The sequence below is a fragment of the Cavia porcellus genome, unplaced genomic scaffold (genome assembly GCF_034190915.1).
Source record: "Cavia porcellus strain 051 isolate PalLab524CR breed Dunkin Hartley unplaced genomic scaffold, mCavPor4.1 scaffold_13, whole genome shotgun sequence".
Classification (NCBI taxonomy): domain Eukaryota; kingdom Metazoa; phylum Chordata; class Mammalia; order Rodentia; family Caviidae; genus Cavia; species Cavia porcellus.
This window is the reverse complement of record NW_026947496.1, coordinates 65,337,517-65,365,304: the sequence shown is the minus strand read 5'-3', so window position 1 is coordinate 65,365,304 and position 27,788 is coordinate 65,337,517. Positions and strand designations below refer to the sequence as shown.

General features: G+C 36.1%; 1 protein-coding gene and 1 long non-coding RNA gene across 10 annotated transcripts in view; one reads left to right on the top strand and one right to left on the bottom strand.

Annotated features, from left to right (window-relative positions):
- Positions 1-996, bottom strand: part of Grm7 (glutamate metabotropic receptor 7) — an 808,103-nt gene extending 807,107 nt beyond the window's left edge. For 5 of the 9 annotated variants that reach the window (XR_010051296.1, XR_010051297.1, XR_010051298.1 and 2 more), the window contains exon 1: positions 112-994. Coding sequence is in view for 6 of the 9 variants with exons in the window: in XM_013156477.3 (XP_013011931.1) it covers positions 112-630 (519 nt within the window). In the remaining 3 variants the exon portion in view is untranslated. Of the gene's footprint in view, positions 1-111 lie in introns of all 9 variants that reach the window. The other 4 variants (XM_063260312.1, XM_063260313.1, XM_063260315.1 and 1 more) reach the window with 2 other exon arrangements.
- Positions 733-27,788, top strand: LOC106028463 (uncharacterized). The gene is made up of 5 exons (XR_001202085.3): positions 733-1,071; positions 4,695-4,777; positions 5,099-5,267; positions 21,337-21,426; positions 27,113-27,788. It is a non-coding gene; the product is annotated as an uncharacterized LOC106028463 (long non-coding RNA).

Genomic DNA, 27,788 nt, shown 5'->3' with positions numbered 1-27,788 from the left:
AGGTAGAAAGCAGGAGGGCTGACCTGACTGCTCTCCTGAAGTTCATGGCAGCCTGAAGGTTACCAAATCAGGGAGCCACTGGATGTTCCGCCCCGGAGGAAGCCCCCCTACCTGGAAAAGCCTCAGGATGTTGGCTACCATGATGGAGACCGAACTCCCCGAAGCCCCAATGACTCCAACTACTTTCTCTGGCTTGACGAAAACTGGGGGTTCGCCGTTGGTGCAGCGCACATCGGAGGTGTCCTTCTGGATGAGCGCCTGGACGAAAGTGAGCGACTGTTCCAGCGCGTAAGTGTCCCTGGAACAAGTGTCCAGGATCCGCGCGCCCAGCGTCACGTTGGGCAGCAGGTTGGGATCGCTGTTGATCTGGTCCAGGGCGTAGAGCATCGCTTCTAGCCTGTGGATCCCGTTTTCCCTCTTGATGTCGCCGCAGGGCACTCCGCTGGGACCCTTGGCGTGCACCGGGAACAGCCCCCCAAGGGTGACGTCCCCCTCGATCCGGATAGAGTGCGGGGCGTACATCTCCTGGCCGCGCGCCGCAGCCGCCAGCGCGCACAGGATCACTTCCAGCACGCAGCAGGGGAACTTCATCAAAGTCAGGGCGCGGAGCAGCTTCCCCAGCCGCACCATGCTGCTCCGGCTGGGCTGTGGCTGTGGCTGCGGCGCCGGAAGGGAGGATGGTGGGTTTCCCGCCCAGTCTGGGCCCCTCGAGGTGAGACCCTCGGGGAAGACCCGGGATTTCTGCCCGCACAGAGGCTGAGGGCGCCTGCGAAGGGTCAACCAGAGAGGTGGGGGTGTCCCGCAGCGCCTGCCAGCCTGGGGCGCCTCGCGCTCTAGGGTTCGCTGGCTGGCGCTCAGTGCTCAGCTTCCCGGCTGGCTGCTTGCGCTCTCCACCAGCCCAGCACTGGGGAGAGGGCAGGAATTGCTATCGCTTTAAATGGTCGTTCTGCTGCCTCTCCTCCTCTTCCCACTCCCTCCCTCGCTCCCTAGCTCGCCAGTTCTCCCCACCCTTCCCAGCGCCGCCCTCCCCACTGGTTTGCATCATCACGCAAGGAGGGGCTGCGTGCTGAGGTAAGGGGGGAATGGGTGGGCGGCTGGGGAGGGAGAGGTTGCCACGCAAAGGGAGTTTCGTGGTCCCCAGGGAATCTAGGGATTTTTTTTTTTAGGTCGCGCAAGAAGGCGGAGCTCTTACCCCTAACTCACAGTGAATGCCTCTTGGCACTGGAAGCCTCAGCTTGGGATGAGATGGTGGTGCTGCCTGTTCCCATTCCCTAGGTCCTGAGCCTTGAGTGCCAGCTCAGGAAAAAACGCGTGGGAGTCAGGAGGTGCCCAAACCGGGCAGAAAGGCGGGGGGGGGGGGGACCCCAGTCTACTCCTGATGTGATCTGTCTGTACTGGCTTTTACTACACACAGAGACAGAGAGAGAGAGAGAGAGAGAGAGAGAGAGAGAGAGAGAGAGAGAGAGAGAGAGAGACAGAGAGAGAGAGACAGAGAGAGAGACAGAGACAGAGAGAGACAGAGACAGAGAAACAGAGACAGAGACAGAGAGATTTCTGCTTGAGATTTAAAGAACCTTTATGCAAAGATTTTTTTCAGGACCAGCGACTGGACTACACCATAGGGAAGCAGAAGCTAGGAAAAACCTTAAAAATGGCATTGCATCCTTGGTCCTCGATGGTTACTTGGTCACTATGCTAACAGATCTGTGGCAGAAACCTCCCACTCAATGCTTTTCTCCTATTTGTTACCAGAGATGGAGCAGCTCAGAACTCTGAAGTGAAGTACACTCTTTCCTATCCCTGGCAGGTGTAAGGTCCCCTCCTACCTATCCAGAAACACATCTGGGCGGCTGACAGGCTTATGCAGGAAGAAAAACAGCAGGAAAGAATGAAGATAGGAGGAAGGAAGAGGAACAGGAAGACCTCTTGACTAGGAATCTTTTTTTTTTTTTCTGGAAATTTGGGGACAAAGTCAGAATCCAAAGAGATTAGAAAAGTCTTTACCAAAGGTACTCCTGGCTGTCAACCCCCAAACTAGGTCCATTAGAGCAACAAGTGTCCCTAGCTCTGTTATCAAGGAATCTAATGTTTTTTTTTTTTTTTTTTTTTTTTTCCATTGGGATTAGAGCAGACTCAGGGAAGCAGTGAAGTCAAAGCAACCCTTGCTGAAATTCTCAGTTGGAGTGCTCCAGGAGCATAGAGACAGAGACAGAGACAGAGACAGAGACAGAGACAGAGAGAGAGAGAGAGACAGAGACAGAGACAGACAGAGAGAGACAAAGACAGAGAGAGACAGAGAGAGAGACTGAGAGAGACAGAGAAAGAGAGACAGAGACAGAGAGACAGAGAAAGAGAGACAGAGACAGAGAGACAGAGAAAGAGCGAGAGACAGAGACAGAGAGAGAGAGACAGAGAGAGATAGAGAGAGGAGACAGACAGAGAGACAGAGAGAGACAGACAGAGAGACAGAGAGAGACAGACAGAGAGACAGAGAGAGACAGAGAGACAGACAGAGAGAGACAGAGACAGAGAGAGAGACAGAGACAGAGAGAGAGACAGAGAGAGACAGAGAGAGACAGAGACAGACAGACAGACAGAAGAAACAAGAGTAGTTTTTTTATGGATGGTGGAAAATTACTCAGGGTTTTTTTTAATGCATAAAGCTTTTAGTTAACTGTCTGTACCACCAACTACATGTGTGCTTTTGACATTTTTTGTTTCCCTGATTGGATTTAAGTGTCCCCATCTGGAGGTTGAATTGGACTCTCCTCAAGTTATGTTTCAGCTCTCAAATCTTGTGTTAAAATAGGCCATGTCCCTTGGCCATGGTGCTCTTTTTAGGGCAATAGTCTCTGCTGTTTTATGTATAGGAATTTAGCAAAAAGTAATCCAAAGATCATTACAAACATTTTCTGTTGTAGAGGATATGTTGTTTATTTTTTTGCTAACATCTATGCCTCTTAATTCTGGGGATGGTTAATTAATTTCTTTCTGGATTTGCATCATGCTGTGGTTTTGAGAACTGACCCTGCTTTCTATAATCAAATCCGGGCAAATCATAGTGTCTGATCCTTCCTATAGTGCTTTGTTTAATGATGGAAGAACAACAGGGACCATTCCAGGATAATCCCTGCATTCGTGCTGAGACACTCAGAGTGCAAGTAAGGGCCACCACTGTCTGAGAGGTATATCACGTAGGAATCATAAAAATGGGCTCCTTCCTCAATACATGTTGTTTCTTTTGGAAAATTGTTATACTCCTGTAATTTTGTAAGAACAAAATATTTTACTGTCTTCTTCCAGGAAACTATGCTGTAATTCATATGTAAATCCATTTGCACTTACAATGTATCAATCACCTTTACATCTGTGGTCTTACTACATAGATGCTCACTTTGCATAATCTTATGGCATGATGCTCTTTGCTTTGTTCCTGCCATTCCTACAGCACTAAAGGTAATGTGTGGACTTGTTTACAGTCTGTGCCAATGACTTTCATAGGGATATTTGAATGCCAAAGTAATAGAAATGCATAGAGGTGCACGTGCACGTGTACACGCGCGCGCGCACACACACGCACGCACGCACACACACGCACACACAGTGTCAAGGTGTCAAGGAAATGGCATAAAACATTTGAGCTCCTGGATCCAGGCATATTTAAAGAATTGCCCCTGGATTTTTCCAATTATTTAGTTTTTTCTTTCTGTTATTTGAAGCAATAAAAGTCCCTCCTGTAACTCTTCTGCTTTAAAAGACAAGATATAAAGTAATAAGAACTATGGGAGTAATAAAACCCAAAATGTGTAAATTTTATTGTAAAAAACAGAGGGAAAAAAAGTGCTCTAAAGGATACAACTGCAAGTGTGTTTAGGTGTGTTAAGATAGATGACCATATTACTTTTGTTGGATCATTGAACACAACTGTTTGCAGTCTCACTGTTTGAATGTCACTTTGTATACTTTAATCCTGTGACTTGAACAACTATTTCTAAGATGACAATATGTAATCTATTAACTAGTGATTTCTTACCGTTTTTTTTTGTAATTCTGTATTACTAGTACCCTTATACTGTTTTTTTTCTTTTTTTTCCTTTAAATAAAAAATATTTAAAAAGACAAGATATATAAGGTATAATAACTATAATACATATCCTACTAAGGTCGCATCACATAATTATCAAGGGAAAGAAGATTTAAGCAACAGAATGCCATACTTGTGGACAGAGACACTGAGATTCTAGTTTTAAAGGGCCACAAACTCAGCACATTTTTGACAAATACTACATACTTAATTTTTAATTTCAGTGTATTTATTAGAAAGTTGGTGACAAAAATACTAAGCAGAGAGGCGACCGTCAGGTAGAGGCACTTCACTTCCAGTTTCGCTTCACATCTAGCGCTTGCAGGAGCAGGATTCCGGTCTGACTGTGCAATGCTGCCTGTTCTGTTCCCTCAGTGCTCTCTCATTCTCGGCAGCACCCCACAACCTCACCTTCTGCCCTGCACTGCATTCATTCTGTGCCTGTCTTTTTCCCTTGCCAACTTGTAAGATCCTTGAGGGTAAAGGCTGAGCATTATTTATCTTTTCATCTATGACAATGTTTTGAATGGTGTTTTGTACCTAAGAAGCACTCTTGTGCTGAATGAATCCCAACTGGCTTTGTCATTCTGCATTAACTTTTTTTTAACAGTGACCAAGATCTAAAGTGGGCAGAGCAGGAATGATGGTAGAGAAGCTGCTGTCCTCTTAGTCCATGTACACAAGTTCTGGAAGGTAAGGATAATTAACGCCACTGTGCTAACACACGCTGCCTATTCTCCCATTCCTCATGTGTGGATTTAGCCATAACTTTATAAGACATCATTTTATGTTTACATTGCATGACTGAATGATCATTTTTCCTAGGAGAGACTTTCTTATTATACTTTTCTACTATATTTATTTGTAGTGCACACTGTTATTTAACTAACATCCATCCATCCATTTCCTGGTCCATTTTGTGGAGAAATCCAGCATTACACAGATGAACTCATATTAGAGTCTGTGAAGGATGGAATGGAATTGTCACTCTTGTCTTTCTGTCATTTAATTTAGGGATGCAAGCCAGTGATGCCTAGCGACAAGATCTGTCTCCTTGGGTCCTTCCCTCTGCCGTGACCCATATATAACTGGGAGACCTGGATTACTCTAACACCTTCACTAGACGCCTGAAAATGAAGCCAACACATGAAAGTGCCTTGCACCCTGATCAAACCAATGGCAGGTATTCAGCTTTTAATCTTGAACCATATATGTTATGAAATTTGGATAATGTTAGTTCAGTGTTTTGCTATCTGAAATCAAATATATGATAATTGTCATTAAAAGACTATATATCAATTTAATCATCTGGATATTTACATTTGACATACATTATTATTATTATTATTATTATTATTATTATTATTGATCAGGAGATCCACTGTTTGATAAAAATCCCCTTCTAAATAGTTTCCCCAAAGAATTAAAGAAATCATATTAAATACTGATAGGTATATACTCATGTTTATAGGGCACAATTCATAATTCTAAGTCTTAGACGCAGCCCACATGTCTATCAAGAGATGAGTGGATAAAGAAAATGTGCTGTTTACACACAATGAAATTCTACTTTGTCATAAAGAAAGATAATTTGAATCACTTGTAGGAAGATGAATTCACCTTGAGACCGTGATGCTTAGTATAATAAATAAGACACACAAGCTTAAATATCATATGATTTCTCTTACATAAGAAGACCAATTTATTTTTAAAAATAAATAAGTAAAATAAAAAGTAGGTAATAGGAAGTTGGAAGATGAAATGAAATTGGGCTCAAGAGACGCAGGGAGGAGGGAACCAAGAGAGATAAAGGAGATGCAAGAGGAATTAGGATGTGTTATGCACATGTACCAACTCTATACAAGAAATGTGAACATTATGTACTGCAAACGTGCTAATAAAAAATAAAGGTACTGCCTTTTTCCAGCTTCTTTAGGTTCCTTTCCTCATCTTTTTTCCCTGGCACTTCTGTCTCTTAATTCTGAGCTGTGAATGATCTTAATTCTGACCTTAATTCTGGTTCTGTTAATGATCATCTTGTCAAACATACTTAATTCACAGAGACTCCCTTGGGACCCCTCTGAGCTCTTAGTGACCACTTTGGATGCACAGACTGGATACCCAAAGTAATGTCTGATCTCAGGACCAAAGGAGACCAAATGCCCCATTTCTTTCTTCCCAGACCACAGTGATTTTACACACTTCTTTCCTGAGTACAGAGTCTGTGAAGGATGGAATGGAATTGCCACTCTTGTCTTTCTGTCATTTAATTTAGGCATGCAAGCCAGTGATGCCTAGAGACAAGATCTATCTCCTAGGATCCTTTCCTCTGGCATGACCCATGTGTAACTGGAAGACCTGGATTGCTCTGACACCTTCAATAGCTGTCTGAAGATCCTTATCCTTCTATATGAGTAGGAGCATAAAACAATTTTAAGGCAAATTTCTGCTATGTAAAAGTTATTCTTCAGATAAAATGAATCCCCCATCATATTTTTATACAGCCTTTTAAAAAATATAAGGGCCCTTCTTAACCTCTGAATCAGAACAAATTGGCCTTGAGGTACTGAACAGACAAAAAGCCTGTACCATGCTTTACAGTTTCTAGACAAGCCCTGTCTGAAAATTCATACATCTTTCTCTTATCCTGTAATACTTTCAGCATTCCTACCGTGCCTCCCATATTAGCGCATTATAGGCTGTTCCTTTGGGAGTGTACCACTGATGGTCTCCATGAATTGAGCTGGAGTTGTCAGTTCTAATACCCATCTTACCCAAAGTCAGATTTGGGCTCACAACTAAAATTGGCTGCATTGAGCTCTGTTTCCCTGGAGAAGCTAATGAGCTCATAATTGCCATGCACTTGAAATTTGATGCACTGATACTTTACAACAAAAGTAGATCTACCGTTGATTATGAAGATCAAGTCCTAAAGCTTGTAGAAGCTATCTTTCCTAGACCATAAAGACAGTGTGTCAGAGAATAAAATCTACCCACAGAGGAAAGCAGATCCAAGATAGAGAAAATTGAGCCCTCACAAGATCACAGAGGACACTGGATTTAACCATGCCTGAAGCTCCATTTGCCTTTGAATATTCCTTCTTGATTCCAGTGTGTTCCAGTCTTTGAGATGGGTCTCTCCTAATTGAGAATGCTAATTCAGATGATTAATGTTTAAATCCACCAGGAAAATTAAAATAGCCACTGATTATCAGATTTCCATGAAATTATAGAAATATTAGAACTTGATGATACAGAGCCCAGTCATCTTAGAGTAAACACTTGGTATGATGCCAGGGCTTGAAAATATACTATGAGTGTCTAAATTATAATTAGTTCAAATTATTGGTATTTTAAAAAGTAAAATTAAAATTTATGGAAGATTACTCAATTATGATGTAATTTTAAGTTGTCTTTAAAAACAATGCATTCCATGATAAGAAATAGCTTTTTATGTGTGATAGATCTGTAGGTTGAGATATTGTACTGATTTAAAGTCAATAGTAATTTTAAGTAATTTAAATTTTGTTATATTTTAAGAATCAGACCACTTAGTTATAAATAATGGAAGCATCTGATCCTGATGGTTGAATATCCTGTATTTTTTGACTGACTCTGATCAATGACTCTGATCAATAATAATTCTAATTATTAAACATCTACCGTGTATTTGGCATGGAAATGGGTAGTTGATAATTAAACTTCATTTAGTATCTTCACTGAATCTGAAAAACTATTATGATTATTAGTATCCTCATTTACAGGACTTAAGCAATCTTATAATGATTTAACGTGTTGACTCATTTAATCTGTACAGTAAATTAAAGACTAGTTCTGAGTCTATACAGTGAGACATTATCACCACTACACTTATTTTTTGATAACATTTGGTCCAAAAATGGTTTAAAAACTTGCAAAAGCATAAGTCATACTGCTAAGAAGCACCTGAACTCAGAAATTTTATCTCTGAAGTCTGTGATTTAATCACTGTAGTCTTTAAGCAGTGAGCACAGAGGCAGAGCTCATACATATCTGTTGGCAACCATGTTTTTAATGTTCCATTATTTTTCTAGGTAGCAGTAGTAGATTATCCATTTATGTAGGCATTGCTAGAATAATTCCACCTGGGAAAATCATATTAAATACATGTGCAAATAAATAAATAAATTAAAGAAAGAAAGAAAAAAAGAAAAAGCCATATGCAGTCCACCATAGATACCCAGTTATACAAATGTTACCTAAACAGTCTAAAAGATCCAAAATTATGATATTGTGACAATGAAAGTGAAAGTGCTCTAAAGGATATAACTGTATGAATGTTTAAGTGTGCAAGATAGATAACCGTACTTAAAAGTTTTTGTTAGTTCATCAAACAGAATGGCTTGTACTGTCACTGTTTGATTGTCTACTTTTTATGCTTTGATTTTATAACATCAAAGATAACAATATGTAATTTATCAACTTGTGATTTCTTACTTTTTAACAACAATTCTGTATTATTTCTACCTTTTTTTCTGTTTTGCTTTTTTTCCTCTATATAAAAAAATTTTTAAAATAAGCAAAAGATAAAATATGTCTGTTCTCTATTAGGCTTTTAAGTTTCTATATCATTTAATATATATATAAAAGTATATGTATATATAAAATTATATATATATTTATATATATTTATATATATATATACTTTAAGGCACTGAATAATCTCTCTTCGTTGTTATGACCTTCTTCCTGTGTCCTATCCTCTTGTAGCTTGCTGAAATACTGTTCCCAGGCATACCTAAAGCCTTGAAACTGACACATTCAAAATTTGCCTGAGTCAACTCAAGTTCAAACCTGACCTAAAGGGAAGAAAAGGCATATCTTCCTTCCTGGTCATGACTTGATGCAGTAAATATTAACTGAGTACTTGAGATTTATAGTAGCCCTCTTTACACAATACCTAGATTTGGCTTTTCACATGAGCTCTGTGTACACAGCACAATTAACCAAAATGTTACAGAGCTATCTTGTAAATGTTCAAAGTATTGAGCATTTTCTTTAAGAGAATTTTTAAATCTTAAATACCTATCAAACTGTTTACTATCCAAATGTCTTTTAAGATTCTAGCAATATTCCTTAAATTAATCATGCATGTTTTTATAGGCTTTGATTCTTTGCATTTTCATCCAATTTCTTATTTTCCTATCTTCATTGAAGTTAATGTATAAAGTTGATGCTAATATCTTTGCCATAAAAGTGCTATTCCTACAATGACTATGATTCTTAAATACTTCAGATCACACTCTCATGCCCCAACCATGTAAAAAAAAGTTATCTATCTCTAAACAGTAAGGATTGGGATCCCACTTCTTTTTTATGGGAAATAGTAACAGGCTGTGGGCATTCATTAAGCCAGTCATTCTCAGTTGTGGACTTTTGCTTCTAGCCATGATGGGCTAATTAGCCCAATAATTTCCCTAGTACTGGATGCCAATCATTAGAAAAAAGGACAACTGTAGGTAATAATTCTCATAAGATATTTGGTAAGCAGCAGCTCAGGACTCTGATCTATAAAGAACAGGAGTAAATGACTGGCACCATGTGAATATCCTGACTTTCTGACTGGACCAGTTTTTAACCCAAGCTGAACATGAGAAATAAATTAAAAACAAACAAACAAAAATGCAACGAAACAAAAAGCATATCAGAATACAAGGAAGCAATAGCAGTTAATCCTTTATTGCTTTTATAGTCATTAAAGCACATAGCTAGTTGTGTGTAGGGGGAGTCATGGAGGAGTGACCGAGGCCTGTGCCTGGTCCCTGACCACGGCCTCTAGGCTACTTCTCCCCAAGCTCCACTTTATCCATCACACAGTGAGCAGCTTTGCTCCATATTCCCTCTCACAGGCTTCTGCCTGAAAGTCAGCCAGTTCTGAGCTCAAATCTGTCCAGGTATGGACCAAACTAAAATTTTTCTCTCAAAGCTGTGTGTTTTAAGTCTTCATTTTTTCCCCCACCAATGAAGAAGTTACTGCTCTTAGAGAAGACTATGAGCAATAAACACAAATTACCCCCCCCATACACACACCTGATAGACTCACATGAAGCAGTTTCTTTGATTCTGAGCTGATGATTCAGTAATATGTGAAATCACAGGATGAGGAGCACAAAAACAAAACCAAACCAAACAAGACAAAAAAATTGGATAATTTCTATAGAGCTCACACAGACCTTGGATTCCTTTTCCAGAAGGAAGAGAACACATCCAGACTAGGATCATTCACAGGAGAGCTCAGAAGGACACAATTCAAAGGAAATGCTAACCATTTACCCTAAAGTATATTAGAAAAAAGTCTGGTATGATCAAGAAGATCTGCATTTAACTCATGCCTGCCAAAACAAAACTCAACAAATTTAAAGAAATATGTTACAATATAGACACTTAACTGTTACGTTTACATTGTATAGACTCCAAAAAAAGTTATAATCTAGAAAAAGTCAATAAAAACAAATGTTAGAATGACAAATTTTAGAAATAATACAATAAATCATCAAGGGGAAGAGAATAGTCAAATTACGATCATGATTTATTCCATTGCAATTGCATAGCAAAGGAGCTTGTGCAGGTGTAATTAATATAACTAATCAGGTGATTTACAGGCAAAGAGATCATACAGTACATTTACCCTTATACCATGAGTTGTTATAATAAAGAATCTCTTTGGTTGAAAAAGTGGAAAACATATTTGAAATGTGAAAGGCATTTCACATAAAAGCGTGTCCTCTTTGCTGAGAAGAGAAGACCACATGGAGAGCCCTGATATTTGCCCTAGGAGTAAGGGATTCCTACTGGAAAAGCTAGCTAGAAGCCAGAAATACTAATCCCACTTTTGGAAGGAGCTGACTTCCACTAGTAACTTAGAGAAGCCTAAAAGTGGATTATTCCCCAGGGCCTACGGGAGGAGGTTAGTCTGGTGGATAACTTGATTCAGCCTATGCAAGCTCAGAGAACCCAGTAGGACCTCTCATACTTATGAACTACAAAAGTGTGAGGAAAATGATTCATGATATAAGTAGAAAATGTGTGGTAATTTGTAATGAAGCAATGGAAAACTAATACAGAATGTAAAAGTGTTAAAGATTTGGAGAAAAACATAATGACAGAATTGGAGACTATTTGGAACAAAATGAGCTGTGCATGGCATGTAATCCTTGTACTCTATGAAGTTGAAGAAGGAAGATTTTAAATTAAAGCCCTGCCTGGATAATTTAACAACTTAGAATCTATCTCAAAACTAAAATCAAGAATTCAAGGTGGGGGATTGTAGCTTAGTGATTGGCTCTGCTACTAATTAAAAATCCCATCATAAATAAAGAACAAAACAGGAAATCTAGCTAAAAAACAATGTAAGATCTGAAATTCCATGGCTGTAAAAACAGATGTACAGTGCAAAAGAAATGACAAGTGAAATTAAAGATACATGGGTCATTAGTCAAAGTGGACCCTGGACAGTTTCATAAAACAAGCAGTAATACATTTTAAATAATGACTCTCACTTTGGTAACAATGATAAGCAATTAAAAATAATAACATGATACCTGGAAAATCTCCGCATTTTTGAAGACAGCTCACAGAATCAAACACAATGTGAATAAAGAAGAGAATAATTTTAAATGACAACAAAAGCAGCAATTTGTGGAGTGTAGCTGTCAAGCATTTACACCAAGAAAGGCCCAACTCTTCATGTACTCCACGTGGGCCTCTGGAAGGGAACAGAAGCATAGGAGCAATGCAGCTGACTTGCTGTTAGGAAGTAAGTTACAGCAGGGAGAGGCCATTGGGGGATAAGCTGGAGGATCACATCTCCCTTCGAGGTTCTGTGCTTCTTTCTTGGCCTCCTGGCCAACATGGCATGAGCAGTTTTCCTCCTGGACAGGGCCTTCTACCATGCACTTTTCCACGGGGCCAGTTCACCTTGCATGGATGGAGTCCTCTGAAGGCGTGAGCCAAAATAAGCCTCTCCTCTTTATATTAGGGAGTCATTTATTGTGCCTCAGTGGTGAAGAAAGTTACTAAGACCGTAGCTAATGCAAGTCTTATGGAGAGACTGCTTAAATTCCTACAGTAAATGTTAGAAAAATTTAAATTCATCAAAGTAAACTATAAATTAAAACCATGAGAAATAAATTGCAAGCAGAAAGAAGTATAAAGGCAAAACTTAGTGACTAGAAAAAGAACAAAACTAGAGAAAACCGTGACACTAAAAGCTGCTCCTTAAGATTTTAAGTAAATGCAAAAATAAAAGCAAGACTATCACTTCGGACAATAGACTCATTAGTTCACAGTATAGATAATTTTATGTCCAAAAAATAGATAATGAAAGGACACAGACAAACACGGAGAGACGCAAGCTACCAAAAAGGAAGCAGAAAATCTGAAAAGTTTTCATCTCTTAGCAGTATTGCATTATAAACCTTCTTACTGTTGCCTCTGGCGTGCAGAGGAATGGCAATTAATTACAAACAGGAATGAGACATCCTATTCAAGGTATGGAAATGTTCTATAACTGGTCTATTACTACTGTTGTACAACTTCATAGAGCTAGTAAAATTATTAAATTGTGAACTTCAAATGGATAGATTTAATAGATAAAATATATCTCAATAAAGCTGTTTCAAATAAAATATATGAAATAATATATTTCTAAAAATCCTTCCCCAAAGGAAAATTCCAGGCTCAAGTGAATTTAATCAAATATTTAAGGAAAAACTATCAATCTTTCACTGACTCATTCAAAAAATAAAGGAGGAGAATGGGTAAGGAGGACATTTTATAACTCATAATTTGATAAATAGTTCATCTATAAATCAGGTTGTAGTACACACATGCATACACCTTGAGAATAAATAATATGTATGTTCACAAAAGAAGATTTATAGATGGCTAATGGAGTATGACAAGATGATAGTTATTGTTAATTACAGAGATAATCACATTGCAACGGTAATGAAATGCCACTACCTATGAGAATAGTTAAAATAAAAAGTATTATACCTTCTATATGTTTTCAAGAATGTGGAGGAAGTGTACATTTGCCCAATGCTAGTTAAAATGCAAAATGGAATGACAAATTCAAACAATTCATTTTAAGTTTTTTATAAAGTTAAGCATATATTAACTATAAAATTCAACATATTCTGTTCTATTCAAGAGCATGAATATATATGTATCTACAAGAATTGTATAAATATGTCTACCAAAATGTCTAAATAAACAATCAGCATAGTATTGTTTCAATATTCATCCAACAGTCTTAACAGAAACAATCCAAATATCTCTCAGTATAACACATAATGGTGTAATGAAATAATGTACATTTATGAAAATGTTCATACTACTTACATGTAAAACAGATAAGCCTCAAAATTGTAATTCAAAATAAAAATATACACAAAACAAGAGCACTGCCACATTTTATATTTTATTTGGAATTTCAGAAAAATCTAACAACTTATAATATCAAATGAGCCTATTCCTGGGGTGTAAATAATAAGGCAAGTAAATAGAAATATCACATACATTTTCAGGATGATAGAGTTGTTACATGTCTAGACTTTGGTAGTTGTTATTGTATAATATTTTATGTTTAATTTATATATTTTAAAACATAATCTGTATGCTTTTTTGTTTGAATTTGTGTTTGTCTAACTTATATATCAATGAAAGTGACATAAATGAACTACTCTGTGATTTTGGAAAATTCTTAACTTTCTTGCCCATTTTTCTCATATTTAAGATGAGTTTCTTCCTCTTGGAGTGTTAACATATTTTGAGGTCTAATTAAATGCCATAACTCATAACTATTGATCAAATATAAACCTGCAGAATGTCTCATGAACTTTTATATTTGTGTTTCTTGCTATTAAAATATTATTTTCCCATAAATTCAACAGCGATTACTTTTATAACTGACACTTTGAAGAAATCATTGATAAAACCTGCTTTAGTAACTTCTCTTTCTATAATGATAAAGTCTCAGGAAGTTAAGCGCATACTGTCTTGTACCTACATCAGTGGGCCTAAAGAAGAGTGGACGTTAGAAATTTGGACTATAGAATACCTCTTCATTGTTCTTCAGAAGAGAATATTGCATGATTTTCTTCAAAATAAACTTCTATGCCAGATATGCCAGTGTTGTTTACACTGTGCTTCATATCTTCTCACACATTCAGCAGTTATGAGACAAGCTCCTAATTCCAATGATGTTTTTTCTGGGAACCTATTCTCTGAAGGTAGATTAAACTTTTGTTTATTCTTGTGTTTCTACTTATGGGACAAGATTTCAAGTCCATGGAATGGGAAAGTTGCATTTCCTGGCCAGGCCAATAGGAAAAATACATGGAGACAAATGCAGTCTACACAAGATACCCTACAGAAGCATGCATAGTGAAGAGTCAACTATCTATTTCCAAAGTAGGAGATGGGGCACTTATGATTTGCTATAACTGTGAAGATGCTTTAGGGTCCATGTGAAATGAAAATATTGAGTTAAAAGAAAGTAAAACAGTTTTAGAGGATTGAAAATGAAACTCAATAACTTAACTAGAAAAATCGTTAGATAGATAAATTTATCTGTCAAAAAAATAATGGCTTCATATGTTTAAGATGTGTGTATTTTTTCCCATACAAACTGACATCCAAACAGGAGAGTAATTATTCTAGTTGGGAAACTATGCAGTGGTGAATCAGGTCAAATACTACTGCCCACCACACAATCCAGGCTAGCATCACCAGTGAAAAAGCAGTGTTGACAGCACATACTCTTGACATGATGTGATAAAGTCTTCTTTCATAGTCTTCCCTTAAACACTGATAACAGAGTTTTAAAAATGAGTTTACTATCAGAGAAATCCCAGTTGAGGGATAGTTCACAAAATATCTGACCTGAAGCTTTGAAAATATTAGTGCCATCAAAAACAAAGAAAGCCTGAAGAATTATTGTAGCCAGTGGAAGCTTAAAGAGCTATGATTAACTAAATATAATGCGGTATTCTGGACCAGAAAAAGGACATGATACAAAAATAGAGATATCTTAAATGAAAGATATTATTTACATCATTGTAATGTATCAATATTAGTTCACATTAAATGTGATAAAGTAATAATCAAATAAGTTATTGGAAAGAGCAAAAGTTGAATGTGGTGCAGACTGGAACTCCGTATTATCTCTGTGATTTCCCTGTAGATCATAAGCTCTTTCCTTTAAAATAAATATAGTTTACTGAAAATTACTTTGAATGAAAGGGATGTACACAAAGGAATGGCAAAAAATTAAAAGCATTCCAGCTAAGACCAAGCACATGACAAAAGTGTGCACTCTCTGTGATCTTACTAATACACTGCTAGAATTTTAGCCAGAGAAATCAGTGAACAGGCAGAAATAAGAAGCATACATGTAGGAAAAGAAGATGTCAAATTGTCCCTTTGTTAGATGATATGACCTTAAACATAGCAAAATTTAACGATTCTATTAAAAGCCTGTTAGAACTTAAATATGAATGTAGTAAAGTAGCAAGATAAAATCAACAACAACAAAAACTGACTTTTCCACACTAAACATGAAGTTACTAAGAAAGAAATCAAGAAAGCATTCTCTTTCACAATAGCCACAAATATTAAGGAAAACATGCAGGAATAAAGTCAGGGAAAAAAAAAAACAGATGTCTACAATAAAAATTGCAAAACACTAATAAAAGAAATTGAAGAAGATACTAAAGATGAAATGATCTCTGATAGATTTGAAGAATTAATTTTGCTAAAAAGGTCTGTAGGACCAAAACAATAGACTCATTGCAATCTTCATCAAAATGCTAGTCTTCACAGATAGTCTTCACAGAAGTAAAACAAACCAAAAAAAAAAAAAAAAAAAACACACACACACAAAAAGCTAAAATTCATAATAAAGCATAAAGGCTCTCAAGTGGCCAAAGCAAAACAAAACATTCACATGCAATAATATAATGAAATAGAGGATCCAGGAGAAAACTAAAGCATTTACAACCATGTGATTCTTGTAAATGAGCCAAAAATATGTGTTGTATGAAACCCAAAATGTGTAATAGTCATGGTACAAAAGAGAGGAAAAGAAAGTGCTCCAAACTATATAACTGCAGGTATATTTAAGTGTATAAGATAGAAAATGATATCACAGAGTTTTATTGGATCAATGAACAGAACTGTTTGCAGTATCATTGATGGAAATGTCCACTTTACAAGCTTTAATTTTGTGACTTGAACAATTATTTCTAAGATGACAATATGTAATCCATTAACTAGTGATTTCCTACTGTTCATTTTTTTCTGTAAATCTGTATAACTTCTACCCTTTCCCTGCTTTTTTTTTCTTTTCTCCTTAAATAAAATTAAAAAAAAAAAAAAAAAAGAAATTAAAAAAAAAAAGGCAGTCTCCCTCCCTGTAAATCTGCACCATGTACAGGCCGCTGTGGAGACAGCCAGACACTAGCCTTTTCCTGTGAGTTATTGCCATTTGCAGGCCAGGGAAAGAGAAAAAGAAATTACCAAGAAGCAGGCCTTCTCTATGAACTGGTGCCATGTGAGGGCTGCTGGGGGGACAATCAGATTTCAGCCCCTTCTGATATGTGGGCTGGGAATAAAGAAGAGCCACCCCAACCCCCACTTCCCCTGCTACATAAGCAACCAGTTGATCCAGAGAAACACAGGCTGTTATAACGGCTATTGAGGTCGAATTTAACACTGGTAATGTTAAGTGTTTCATTAACTTTGAAGGTCTAAAACTGGTGATATGGTCTATTCAGTTGACAGCAATACACAGTGCAGCATCTATAGAGGATTTCCTTCTGAGGGTAGGGGTCATTGTTGATTCTCTGTTTCTCCTTTTGAAGTCCCTGGTCATTATTTTTTAGGTTGGGTTTTGCTTTGTTTTGCTTTATTTAATTGTATTGTATCAGATGGCATGGGCAGCTATTTTGAAGATGGAGAGATATTGTAGTAGCCATTTTGGATTTGCTGTTATCTTGTTTTGAAGTCCTTTATTACATAAATTGTTTTGATTTTATTGGTTCTATGTTGACTTGTTTTGTTTGATATTTATTATGTCTGAAGATATGAGCAGCTATTTTGAAGGCAGCAGGAATCATTATAATAACTATTGTTGATTTCCTATTGTTTTGAAGTCCTTTGTCACTCACATTGATTTGTTTTGATTGGCTTTATTCTGTTTTGTTTTGCTTGGCTTTATTTTTAAAATAAAAATAAGAATAAAAATATTTTTAAAACACAGCCTCTTCAACAAGTAGTGCTAAAAAAAACTGAATATTCATATACAGAAGACAAAAACTTGATCATCATGTCTCATCCTGGACTAAGGTCAAATCAAAATGAAGCAAAATCTTATAGGAAGATATGAAACTCTGAAAATACTAGAAGAAAACTTAGGGAAAACATTTCAAGACATTTATACAGCTAGTGATTTTTTCTGGAGAGGGCTCTAAAACACATGAAACAAAACCAAAATTTGACAAATAGAAGAAAATGTTTTCCAACTACTTACCTGACAGAAAGTTAATATACACAATATATGAAGAATCCAAAAATTTGACAACAAAAAATCAAGTACCGCACTTTTATAAAATGGGTAAATGATCTGGATGAATAACTCCCAAAGAAAATATACGAATGACCAATGAATATATAAAATGTTCAACATCTTAAATGTTCAGGGAAAGTCCAATCAAATCTACAGTGAGATATCATTTGATGCCAGTCATAATGCCTGTTATTAATAAAATAAAACTAGTGAATGGTAGTAAGGAAGTGAAGAAAAAGATAAAAGACCTGGTGGCCTGGTTTAAACTCTTAGGTTTTATGGCCAGATTGCATCTTCCTAGCAAGGTTTTATTTTTTTCCAGTATCTAATGTTCACTTTTTTTTCACTACAGAAGGAACTATGAGTAACAGGGTGGATTTCTCATTGAATTATGCACTTGCCAACATTTTAAAAGATATCGTTCTGTGCATGAAATCTTGAAAAGTTGCTTTCCTCCCTCGACCGTGTGGAATCTCTTTAAGTGTAAAAACCTTGTCTTCATCAATTTAGAATTCCTCAGTCACTACAGAAAAAATAATTTATATAGTTTTTACACAGTTGCGTTGAACAGTCAGCTCTCTGTGAGAATATGCAAACAGTAGGTGAGCAGAAGGACAAAGACCTCAGTTGGATTCTGGACATTTGCCTTTTCCATTATCGTCTCTATTTCAATCTGCTATGAGGTCACTTTTCTCTGATACCTTGTTTGTCCTTCAGCAGCAGGCTAGCAAGATAACTCACACATTTCCTCTTTATTTGTTGATTATTACTGCTTTATGGTTCAAAAAGATTTCTACTCTTCCTTAAAAATATTGGTGTTTTTTAATCGCTGAAACTGTCAATCTAGTATCTCTTTAAATTTGCAATTTTAGAACACTTGTGTTCATTGAGAATATTCACTATAATGAAATCTCTTTCAACTGTAAATTACAGAAGCCCAACACAAACTAGATGAAGCAAAAAGATGATTTTGTTGACTGATGTTAGTAGCTGTCAAAGGGAAACAAATTAGTTTCCGATAAGGGAGGAATTAGGTGCTTAAGAAAGTCATGAGATTCTCTTTTATATGCATTTGACTTTGTGTTTCAGTACTGGTTGTCTTTGAGTTCTGTTTTTATAGACATGCTCTCACCACAGCCAAGCAAGATGGACATGGAAAGTGCTAGCTACTATATTATCACATCTTTAAAGGGAAAAAAATCCAAAATTTATAAAAACCTCCAAGTCAATGTCTGTAGAACAAATATATATTGTTTAAATACAAACAAGTAATCTGAATGCACAAAATTATGTTGTGTTTCTCACTAGGAAATGAATTGCCTTTGTGGGTAACAGACTCATCAAAGCTAGGAAGGTGATAAAGGAGTAATGCTGTTTTGGAAATAATAGTGATCAGTCTATATAAAGTTAAAAACAATAATAATTTGATAAATCATAAAATACCTTCCTTGCATTATAACTATGTGAAGCTGACTTAGATATTTCAAAGGTTTTAATTGATAGAAAAAAATAAGTACATGGAATACTGTAATTCATTCTTCAAAGCTTTTCTTCTTTTTATGCGATTTCTCATCTTCCACATAAAACACTGGTGAGCATTAATTAACTAGAGAAAAAGAATGCTGCTATTACCACAACCACACTCTGCGTTGAAGACATCGACTACTTACTTAGATATCAAGACATGTATTTGATTTCCTGTCCAACAATTAAATAAAGACGCAACCAAAGAACTAAGGTATATTATATTACAATGTTAAATACTTTATTGACACCCATAGCCATCAAGAATGTAGTTACCTCACATGCAGCCTACTTCATCTTTTTGCTTTAAAACTCAACTTGCACTGCCTAACTTCTTACATTCTCAGTTACTTTCCTTAGAATTTCTAAAATATTTATTATATAGCTTAAAGGCTAGAAACAAGTATCTGTACATAAAAGATAACATATGTCATGATCTTTTCAGTTGATCTCTTGATTCCAATGCAGATTCTATGTCCTACATCATCTAGATCAGTGGTTCCCAACTCCGGACAATATTGCCCTCCAGTGGAGATCTGGTATTGTTTGAAGATGTTTTTGATTGTCATAGATGAATTTTCTTAAAACTAGTGCATTGAGGAGAACAATTTTATTAAACATCCTACAGTGTAGATGCACCTAATAGCAAATTTTTAAAAAAGCTAAAATATTCAACCTGGAACAGTTTGATAAACCCTGATCTAGATTAATAACCCCAAAGAATTATCAAAGAACTACTACACTGCATATATTACTGCATCAGTGTCCACAATATACTAGAACAGAAAGAATTGTAAATGGGAAAAATTCAGTATCTTTCAGGCACTGTCATAATTATTTTTCCCATTCTATTTTTAAGCTTCCTTCCCTGTTATGGCATTTCAAATGATTTCTCAGATCTTCAACAAAATAAAAATGTGAAATAAAATGCACAATGCTTAAAACTCAAGCATCCCTGATTGTATTTATAATTATGTATTTTACTAGAGCTGTGACTTGGAAAAGGTATTTAATTGTTTAGAATTTTGTTTTCTAACCATTTAATATAAAATATCTTGGCTAACTGTTTTATTTTTCATCTAATAAAGAAGTCTAAAATGTAAACAGAAAAATGCAGAAATGCTACAATGAAAGAAGATTGAAGGATCAGGAAATCTACTGATTTATTGTGCTCCTTTTTCCAGAATGGTATCACAAGGGAGGTTTCTCTAAATTTAATTCACTAATTGGCAAGTTTAATGACCTCTATTTTACTATGTAATGGATAAGGCATCATATATCCATTTTAAGCCCTCATTTTATAATATTTGGCTTTGTAAATAATTTAACCTAGCAAAACAACCAAATTGCTTAGATATAATATAGAAATATTTTGATGTTAATCGCATATAGGGCTTTTCAGAAGTTAAAACCTGCAAGCTTAAACACAGTGCCAATCTAAAGCAGGTGACATTTTAGGTGATGACATCATGTTATTTCTATCAAGGTTTGAGGGATGATGACTTATTCAAGACTTTTCTGAAGGGCTCTAAATTGCAAAGATATAAAATAACACATATTCCATAAACAAGAAAAAGTGCTAGAAGATCATATCCAACAACCTTCACTTGATATAGGGAAAATATTTCTGAAAAATAGAAAAAAAAAGATAAGTTCTGAAATCATGAAACAAAATAAAAATTACAAAACAATATTGTATATATTGACCAGCGGAATACTTAATACTGTTCATAGTAGAATCTTAAAATAAGTTTTGGGATGCCAGAAGCTGAGAAAGAATAACAAGTAAATATACTATTTTCTTTTTCTCCATATTTCTCTCAATCAGCATTACCGATTTTGTTTGGTAGAAGAGGCTGTTAGACTTCCTTTGTGGCATTTTTCTTCTGTGTATTTCTGGGAAAAATGAAAATGTACAAAATCTCTGTGGCATTGTTCTGGCAGCATATATGCTTGACTTTAGAAGTGCTTTGTTTATACTGAAACATTCAAAGTAATAGAGCTCATAGAATGATACCACAAAATAGGGTCTTTTGGAGTACTGAATATTTTAGACCAAAGGCATCCGAGCAATAGCACTTGTAGGAAATGACTTTCATTTTTCTGTCTGTCCCTAAAGCAGGTCACATGATCATAATATGAACAGTGCCATTTCTATACCCAAAGAAACGGAGAACCCCTGTGCCTGAAGATGAAGAGATGATCAGAGGTACCTAAATGAGTAGGCCTTGATAAGCTTTTACATTTTGATCCTCTTTGTACTCTCATCCTAAAATATTTTTCCATGACTTTCCACTCTTCATCAAAGCTTATTTCAAAAACATTCAGATTTAACCATTTCCTTTATTCTTCATTTTTTCTGAAGGATCCATGTGATATAAAACTTATGTCATATATATATATATACACACACACACACACACACACACACACACACACACACACACACACATGCTTTCATCTTCTTAGTTATTTATCAGAGTTCCTGGTCCAGAATCCAGAAGGATGTTATATGAGAATGAGGATCACTTTCCTCCCTACAGTTTCACATGACAAGGGTGGCATCCCTTTAGTAGCACATGCTCATTCTAAATGCTGCGACTGAGATCTGGGGCCTTTGGCACACCCAGGCTAAGGTGAAACTTTTGATTGAAGTGATGCTTCTGGATATTCTGGATATTTGGAGAGAGATTAAAGCCTGTTTAACATTTTTCTTTCCAAACTCAGATTAGGAAAAGGAGAGAGAGAGAGAGAGAGAGAGACAGAGAGAGAGAGAGAGAGAGAGAGAGAGAGAGAGAGAGAGAGAGAGAGAGAGAAAGGATTGAAAGAATTTGATCTTTGGATTCTGACTCTCATAACTGTGGTTTTGAATACTCAAGGTTATTGATCTGTTCCCTCGAAGTGAGAGCAATCATCCTGTTTTCCTAATTTTATGTCCTGAGAGCTTATGCTTTTCTAACAATCTTTGATTCTCTGTGCTGGAGAAAAGTGGGATTAGGCCTGGCATTAAGCGTTTCTTGGACTGGAACCCCAACAACATGTAGATGGCTGGAAACGTGGGCTGCACCAGATTTGCAGCTGATGTTCCACCAACTACAGCTAATTCTTGGAGATTTGTCCAAATCTTTCTTCATATTATTTTTGGCAATGGCTCTAGAATATAATGGGTACTTCTTTTGCTTCATTTTTGAGGGATACCTTTTACACTTGTGGCTAAATTCAATAAAGATTTATGAATTTTGAATTATGGTCACAATTAATATATCTTTGAAGATTCAGAATTAAAAGTTAAAATTATTTCTTGAGAGGTTTCAGCCTAAACAGATATCATACTGATATCTATGGGAAGATCTTATTGAAAAGAGGGAAAAGTTACAAAACATGGAAGAATCTCTTAGCTGGTATCCTTACCAGTGGTCCCCCACAAAGAAGATGAGATCTCAACTTACCTCACATATTAGACTCATTGACTCATTGCAAAAACGCATTTAAAGATATGTCAGGGAATGGAACATCAAATATATAAGCCAGAGTTAGAAAGTAAAATAAAATAGGAAAGGAACTTCCGCCAGAGGAGCAGGAGGAGCTCTGATGAGAACGATCAGATTAATCAATCACTGATAAAAACAAGATATGTTTTTATGTATTAGCTGAGGTTGCCCAGTGTCCCAGTGAATCATTATCTCTTTAGTTTTGGTTTTTTACAAAGCTGTTGAAGAAGTCTGTACAAGATAACTCTTTCTGCTAGGGGAAGTTTGATCCAGCCTGTGGATCAATCCATGGGGTGTACCTGGAGGGGGACGGGGATTAAATAAAGACATGGGGGAGGCAGAGAGAGATTGAGGCAAGTTGAGAGAGTCCAATCAAGCCCCATTTATTCCGGAAGTGATCACATCTTTTATAGGCCAGGGGTGGGTTGCAGGACAGGAAGAGGCTACGGGGATGAATACAACAGGGTCATCGTCACGTCTGGGTATGTGGCGTAAGCAGGAGAGGATTATGGTTAATGTAGGCAGACACATTGTGCCCATAGGAGAGAGAGAGAGAGGCAGGGAGGCAGTTTTATTTCTGTGGAGGACATCATGGGAGTCAAGGTGAGAATAGCTTTTATGCAGTAACTGAAGCCTTCTGTTCACCCATTGACAGTTGAATGTCCTACAGTTTCCTTACCTTGATCTAAGGGGAATGAGATGGGTTATATAAATTCAGGGCTGATTAACCCTGTTTTGCAAATTTTATACAGATATTCCCTAAGGTTTACAATGTCTAAAGGAAGGGCTAAGCAAGGGTCTGACCCAAAGTTTTCAAGTCATAAAGAAGACACATGAAATGAAGGTCAACCACGTCTTTACTTTAACTTACTAATTAGGTATCTGTAGAATAAAATTAAGGGTCACTGTTTTTAGCAAAGGCTACTTTTAAATCTCTGACAGCCTCAGAAGCGAACACAAATCATCCATTTAATTGGCAAAAGGGTAAGGGCCCAGGAGTTTGTCTTCTGTCTTTATGGCAGAAGTGTGTCACACTGACACCGTGTGTGTCAGTATGAAACTGGAAGATTGGTAGAAATATAAAATTCCCTTAACAAAAGTAGGAGCCGGAGATCAAATTTAGTACAAAAGAATTCTAAAAGACACTCAGAGACTCAAATAGGTACTCAGAGCTAGAAAATAACTGTTTTAATGTTTATAAATTTTACGTTTTTCTAGAAACTATAATCAAATGCCTTCAACTCCAGTCCTTCTTATGAAAAGTATAAATATTCACTGGACTATATTATAGTTATGGTTAAATAAGTTATCCCAGGTTTATGATGATAAGCAAATATGTTCTTGAATTTTTTTTAAAAACTAAAATTTTCTTCTCTTGAAAATATAAATATTACCATTTCTTTGAAACATAAACTGTTAGATAAGTCTAACTTTTTATATAACAAACACAAAAAGTAGGCATTTTACAAATAAATTTCTGTTTAATATTTGCATAAGGTCTTTCATGGAAAATGTAGTCTACAGCCTCCATGATGGCCAATGAAAATCTCTTTTTTAAAATTTTAATTACAACAACAAGGGCTGGGGATTTAGCTCAGCGGCATAAGCACCTGCCTTGCAAGCAGGTGGTCATGAGTTCGATCCTCGGTACCGATAAAAAAATTTTTTTTTAATTAAAACTGAGCATGTAACCTGGATTTGTTCTATGTGCCAGAATCAAATTAAGGTGAAAATGAGAATCCACTCCAGCAAACTAATGATATTTTTTTCCATATTTACACCTACATCATACTGAAGATTGAAAATAAGTTATAAGTTCTCTGCATTTGTCTTTATATTTATGTAAGTTTATATGGATAACATGTTATGATATATCAACTTTTGGATGATATTCCAAATTAGTTTCTTAAAATCTCCTAAAGAATTTCTATTCAAGTTGTCTTTTAGGTAAAGAGCAGTTATACAAAATAAGCATTCCTAAGAATCTCAGAAGTATGGAAACTAATTTAAATGCCATACAAGTACATGTGACATGAGTATAATTTTTCACAAATAAGATTGGGATAACAGTGTTAGTTCAAAAAATAGCTGTGTTCTGAGTTATCAAGAATAAGTGTATTATGAAAATATATTCTACTTGGACTTACTACTAAAATAAGGGTGAAAATAGTTAAAAGATAAAGAACCTGAAGTTATGAGTAGCACTGCTTGGTGTAATAAGTCTGTCTGTAAAATCATAATTTTTAAGATTATGCAATCTTGGGCATGGTGGCCCAAAACTACAGTTCCAGTACCTGGAATGCTAGGGTGGAGCACTGATCAGAATTCAAGGCCAGCCTAGACTACACAATGAGCTCAAGACTAGCCTAAAGACCCTGTCTCAAAAACAAGACCCTGTCTCAAAAAATAACACTAAATTGAGTGATAGATAGTCACTGAAAGTCTGTATCAGTTTTGAAATTAAGTTTTGAAATTAACTACTAAGCATACAATTATACAGTATTATCACCTTGTTTTTATGCCATATAGGGGAGCTAAATATATTTATGCCATATAGGGAGTTGCTAATAAACGTGAGAAATTATACTTTACAGAAGCATATGCCCGCAAGAAATATGAGAAGATATACTCATAAAATCTGGTAGTCTGCTACAGAATGCAATTCACCACTGTTTATGTCCTTCTTTCCTCTGTAGAAGAAAGGTTACTAGTGGTTAAAAATTATAATCAGTATAAAATAAAATACTACTAACGATAAATAAGAAACTCACTATGCAATACACACAAGAATCATACATGTGTTTTTTAGAAAGCAAAGTAAATAAGATATGAAGGATAGGTTTTATTAAAAGGGGGGGAAAGAGTAGTTTTATCTTACAGTAGGATGATTGATTATTTCAGAATGAAGATTATGACAGATTCTGAATGCCAAATTGTAGAGTGTTTTCAGAAAAGAGATTTATCTCATTCAGTTAATCTGGCTATGATTAAAGTGAATTTATTTTAAAGTTCTCAAACGAATTTAAAACCAATGATATACCTATACTAAAGCAGAATTTAGCTTTTCTCTGTTAAAAGAATAAAGGTTTTGCTACATAATAGTATTGTTATGGGTTGTGTCTAGATAGTCCCTAAATTGTCATGCCTTTGTAGGTGGAGCTTTTCTGAGGTGGCTGGATCTATGGTGTGTGAATATGGATTAAGTTTATGTGATAACTAAAGTGGTTTAGCATAATTCTGCAGATGGATAATGAGAAGACTTACCCTGGGTGTGGGTGTCAGCAGTCAATAGGTTTGCATCCTGAGTGGAATAAAAGGGAGAAGGAAGCTCAGTGTGGCTGCTTGCTGTCTTCTGAATCACTGCTCCTCTGCCATGTTGCCAGTTGATGGTGGACCAAAACTTCTACAAAGAGTGAACTAAAATAAACTTTTCCTCCTTTAACTTTGTGTGCCAGGTATTTTTGTCTCAGCAACAAGAAGAGTAAGATATTTATTTTTAGGGCAATATAATTACTTTGTGTAAGGTCAATAAAAATCTGTTTTCTTTGTGAAAGTACACACTATAATTGGAAATGTTGCTTATATTAACAAGGCCTTGACTGGTGTACCATGTTTGAGAACCAAGTACATAGAATCTTCTGTGACCAGCTACTCTTAGGAGGTTTACGCACTCAAAATTAGTTGCTTATAAAGGTGATCTATTAACTGGTTTACAAATTTCTCAGATGTATATGTAAGATCATTTCCTAACAAGACCACAAATGGAAATGTTTCAGATTTTGAGATGAGAAGAATTTATCTAAATCTCTAATTGTTGCATGAAAAGTCTTATGTCAAGTTCCTGGTTTAATTTTCTAGTGAAAGGCTCTTAAAATTTGAGTCAAAGTTTTTTGATAAAATGTTCCAACAAAGAAAACTATAAAAATGACCACTATTGTTGCATATGTATGAATAAATAGGCTAAACAAACTGAGAGAAGACATTTTTATAGACAAATTAGTCCTCTGTTTGAAATATGTTTAATGGAGGGAGAAAATCATTTTTTCAGGGATAATTACAACATATCCTTTGGGTTACCTGACTCTTTTACTCCATTTGTTAAATTTGAAATTTTATTATGTACCTCAAAGTTGATTGAATTTTGCCTATTTCTTTTTCTTCCAAAAGCTGGCTATAAAGTTAATATTACATTATTCTTTCATTTTTCTTATTTGACAGTATTGACACGAAAACCTTAATGCTCATATCATTAATGAACATTTTAAAATATTACTGAAAGCTAAACCAGGGAATTTGAATACACTGCTGAGATACATCCATAAATGCTATCATAACTAGAGGCATTCAAATTGGAAACCAGAAGATTCACTGGATAGTCACTGGTGTCTCATTCCTTCTTTCAAGGGTAAATTTGAGCTCAGCTTCCTGAAAATTTTTGACTGTACTCTGGATGCAGAAGAAGAGTTTATATCTTCTTCTAACCACTCCTGTGCTTATGAGAATGTGCTTTCTTGACAGCCTTATTGCTCAAACTATAAATTGGTAAGTATTCCATTCATACCTACACTCCACTTTCAGAAATCAAACGCAACTACTCGACTGGTCCAGTGGGATATGTGTCTGGACTGTGAAACCTCTTAGGGAAAGCTTTAGATGAGCGAATGACAGTGTTCAGAGTGTACTTCCTGGAAACATGGTGTCTTGGAATATATAAAATATTTTAAACTTCAGGAATTTGAGAAATGACAGGTGCAAGAATGACTCTTTCTCCAGTAGCAGATCATAAGATTGTCTTGGCTCTCCAGCTGCGGTCGTGTTGGAGTGGAATGAAATACAGGAGTCTAAGCACTAGATAGCCAAGAAAGACACTGAAGCAAATTGCCCAGGTCCTCTGAGGGTTAAAAGTAGCCAAGGTAGGGCTGCATGGTGGCCATATACCCTTCCAGGCAGCAAAAGAAAAATTAGAAAGTTAATTGCCTGTCTTCTGTGTTGAATTCAAACAGTATTTGTCCTTTGAAGTATCAGATTGTTGCCCTTATTTTCCTTTCCTTTATATTGTAGTGTCTTAATTTTTACTCAA